The 2802-nt window shown below is 64.1% G+C and overlaps 1 protein-coding gene across 1 annotated transcript; it reads right to left on the bottom strand.

Annotated features, from left to right (window-relative positions):
- Nucleotides 1-402: 402 nt before the first annotated feature.
- On the bottom strand, nt 403-2559 carry LOC106817494 (G protein-activated inward rectifier potassium channel 3-like). Its single transcript, XM_014822161.1, has 2 exons — nt 1123-2559; nt 403-408 (listed from the first exon to the last, which is right to left on the bottom strand). Exons 1-2 carry the CDS (start codon nt 2506-2508, stop codon nt 403-405), a joined length of 1392 nt encoding a protein of 463 aa, XP_014677647.1. The 5' UTR covers nt 2509-2559.
- Nucleotides 2560-2802: the final 243 nt, after the last annotated feature.

Genomic DNA, 2802 nt, shown 5'->3' on the forward strand with positions numbered 1-2802 from the left:
ATGCCATTGTTCATGCTGTTCGTGTCATTCTTCACATGGTTCATGCCATTGTTCATGCTGTTCATGTCATTCTTCACATGGTTCATGCCATTGTTCTTGCTGTTCATGTCACTGTTTACGTCGTTCACAATGAGTCATCGTTCTTCCGTGCGTCATTGTCATCTGCATCGCTGCGTTTTACCTGCCAGCGCTTCGCTCTCCCCCTCCCCCCCCGTCGCTCTCTCTACTCCCATTGCCGCACGCATGCACGCGCACACGCACACACGCGCACGCACGCACTCAGAGCCGGCAGGCAAGGATTCCTTCCCGCCCCCGCCTCCTCCGCCGCAATGCACGCGCGCGTGCGCGAGAGAGAGAAGTGAGCCGGCCCCCCGTGTCGCGCGCCGCGCCGCTATATACAGATCAAAACTAATATACAAAAATAATCACAGCACCCATATTATGCATCCGCTCACGCCGTCGTCGTCGTCGTCGTCGTCGTCGGATCTCTGTCACTTCCGCGGACGTCGCATGCGTGAAACGAAAAACCCACGATGCGCGAAGCGACCGCCTTTCTTTGCAGGTCCGCCGCCGCCGCGACCTCTAGGTCACGGCACGCGGAATCGTCCGAGCGGAGACGGCCAACGCAGGGCGCCGCGTGTCCACTCTCGCCCGCACGTGACGAGCGTCGATGCATCCCAAGGTCATCTCACCCGACCTCTGCGCGACCTCCGCGTGATCTTTACACGCGGGCACGGAACAATGGCCGGCGACGCCACATGGGGGCGCTGCCGATGCCGCGAGGAGGCGCCACCGCCGTGTCTACGAGGGCAGCTCGTGGAGGGCGCTGTACGATGCGCGGCGCGGCATCAGGCACGCTTCGCTGAGCAGCGTGAACTGCGTCACGTGCGCGTCCCCGTCGCCGCCGCGAGGGGGCGCCACCGCCACCGCCGGGTCGTCGTCGTCGTCGTCGTCGTCGACGTCTGCCGAAGTGTCGGCGGTCGCCGCCGACGACGACGCGAACGCTCGCGACGACGACGTCTCCAGGAGAAGCGCGCGCGATCCGCGCAGGCTGCACGGCGGGGAAGCCACGACGAAACCCCCGTCGTCCCCGCCTCCTCCTCCTCCTCCGCCGCCGCCGGCCGCCGCCGCAGCCTCCTCCGCCGCGTCGCGGATCTCGTCGAGCTGCCGCGCGGAGAATCGCGGCGTGTCGACCGCGATCGCGTTGTGGAAGCGCGAGTAGTCGATGCGGTACAGCCCGTCCTCGCGCTGGAATGTGACGAGGCGCTGGAAGCGCCGCCCCCACAGGATCTCGCCGTTCAGGTACGACGAGCGCGCCTGCGTCGTCATGCCCGTCGTCTCGATGACGCCCTCCAGGATGACGACCATCTCGAACTTCTGCGCGACGAAGTCGTCGGCGTCCATGTCGTAGAACGGCGACGTGGCGTCGATGCGGTGGCAGATCGTCACGGGCCAGATCATGAAGATGCGATCGGTGCCCGCGTCGAAGCCGACGTTGAGGTCGTAGCGGTGGAGAGGCAGCGTTTCTCCCTCGAGCGTCATCTTCTTCTTGATGACGAGCGCGCGCACGTGCGCCTCGATGATCTGCGAGCGGCGCATGTCGCCGACGCGGAACAGCATGCACAGCTGTCCGTCGCGCATGCACACGACGGCGGTCTTGCTGAACATCAGCGTCTGCGCGCGCTTCTTCGGCCGCGAGATCTTCGAGAACACCATGCCGACGACGAAGCACTGGATGAGCACGCCGACGATCGACTGCACGACGAGCGTGAGGATCGCCTCGGGGCACTCCTCGGTGATGTGCCGCGAGCCGTAGCCGATCGTGTGCTGCGTCTCGAGCGAGAAGAGGAACGACGACGCGAACGACGTCTGCTCGCGAACGCACGGCGTCCACGCGGCGTCGCCGGCGTTCGCCGCGTCCAGGTCGCCGTGCGCGTACGAGATCAGAAACCAGACGACGGCGAACGACGTCCAGCTGACGAGGAAGCCCGTCGCGAACACGGCGATCGTCCACCGCCATTTCAGGTCGACGAGCGTCGTGAAGACGTCGGCGATGTACTGACGCTTGCGATTGTCGACGTTCGCCAGCGAGATGTTCAGCCCGCCGTTCTTCTGAACGATCCGCCGCCGCTGCACGCGCTCCCGCTTGCCGCCTCCGTACCTGCTCATCCCACGTGGCAGTCGCCGCGGCGACGGCGACGACGACGGGGGGAAGGGTTCCGCGGCGGGGGGCGGGGCCGGCGGCGGCAGAGGAAGCGGTGCCTCGTTAATGTCTTCGTCGCTCGTTATCGTTACCTCCGGCACGCTCAGGAAGCCGTTGTTGTCGACGATGCGGCGCTTCGTCGCCGCGGTAACCGACGCGCTGCGTCCCTCGGCGAGCCGCGAGCCCGCCATCTGGTGGTGGTGATGGTGGTGCCCCCCGGTGAAGTCGCCAAGCAGGCGTCCGGCGCCGCCGCCACCAGGTCGCGCCGGCACGGGGACAGCGTCGAGCGAGTATGCGCGCGTCATCGGGCCGAGCGGCGTGCGCTGACAAGAGAACTTCTCGTCGCGCTCCTCCGCGTACCTAAAACACAAGAGCAGCGCGTGAGACAATGGTGGTGGCGGCGAAGTAACAAGCGAACGTCGAAAATAGGGATAAAATGTCGAATGTAGGGATAAACTTTTATTCTACTGTTACGAAACAGAAAGACAAGACAAGGAGAGGAAGACAAAACGGTGACAATATGACAAAACACAGACAGAAATGACGAGACAAAGACAGTTAGACAAGACAAACACAGGAAGTCAAGACATACACAGGAA

The sequence above is a fragment of the Priapulus caudatus genome, unplaced genomic scaffold, assembly GCF_000485595.1.
Source record: "Priapulus caudatus unplaced genomic scaffold, Priapulus_caudatus-5.0.1 Scaffold1745, whole genome shotgun sequence".
Classification (NCBI taxonomy): domain Eukaryota; kingdom Metazoa; phylum Priapulida; class Priapulimorpha; order Priapulimorphida; family Priapulidae; genus Priapulus; species Priapulus caudatus.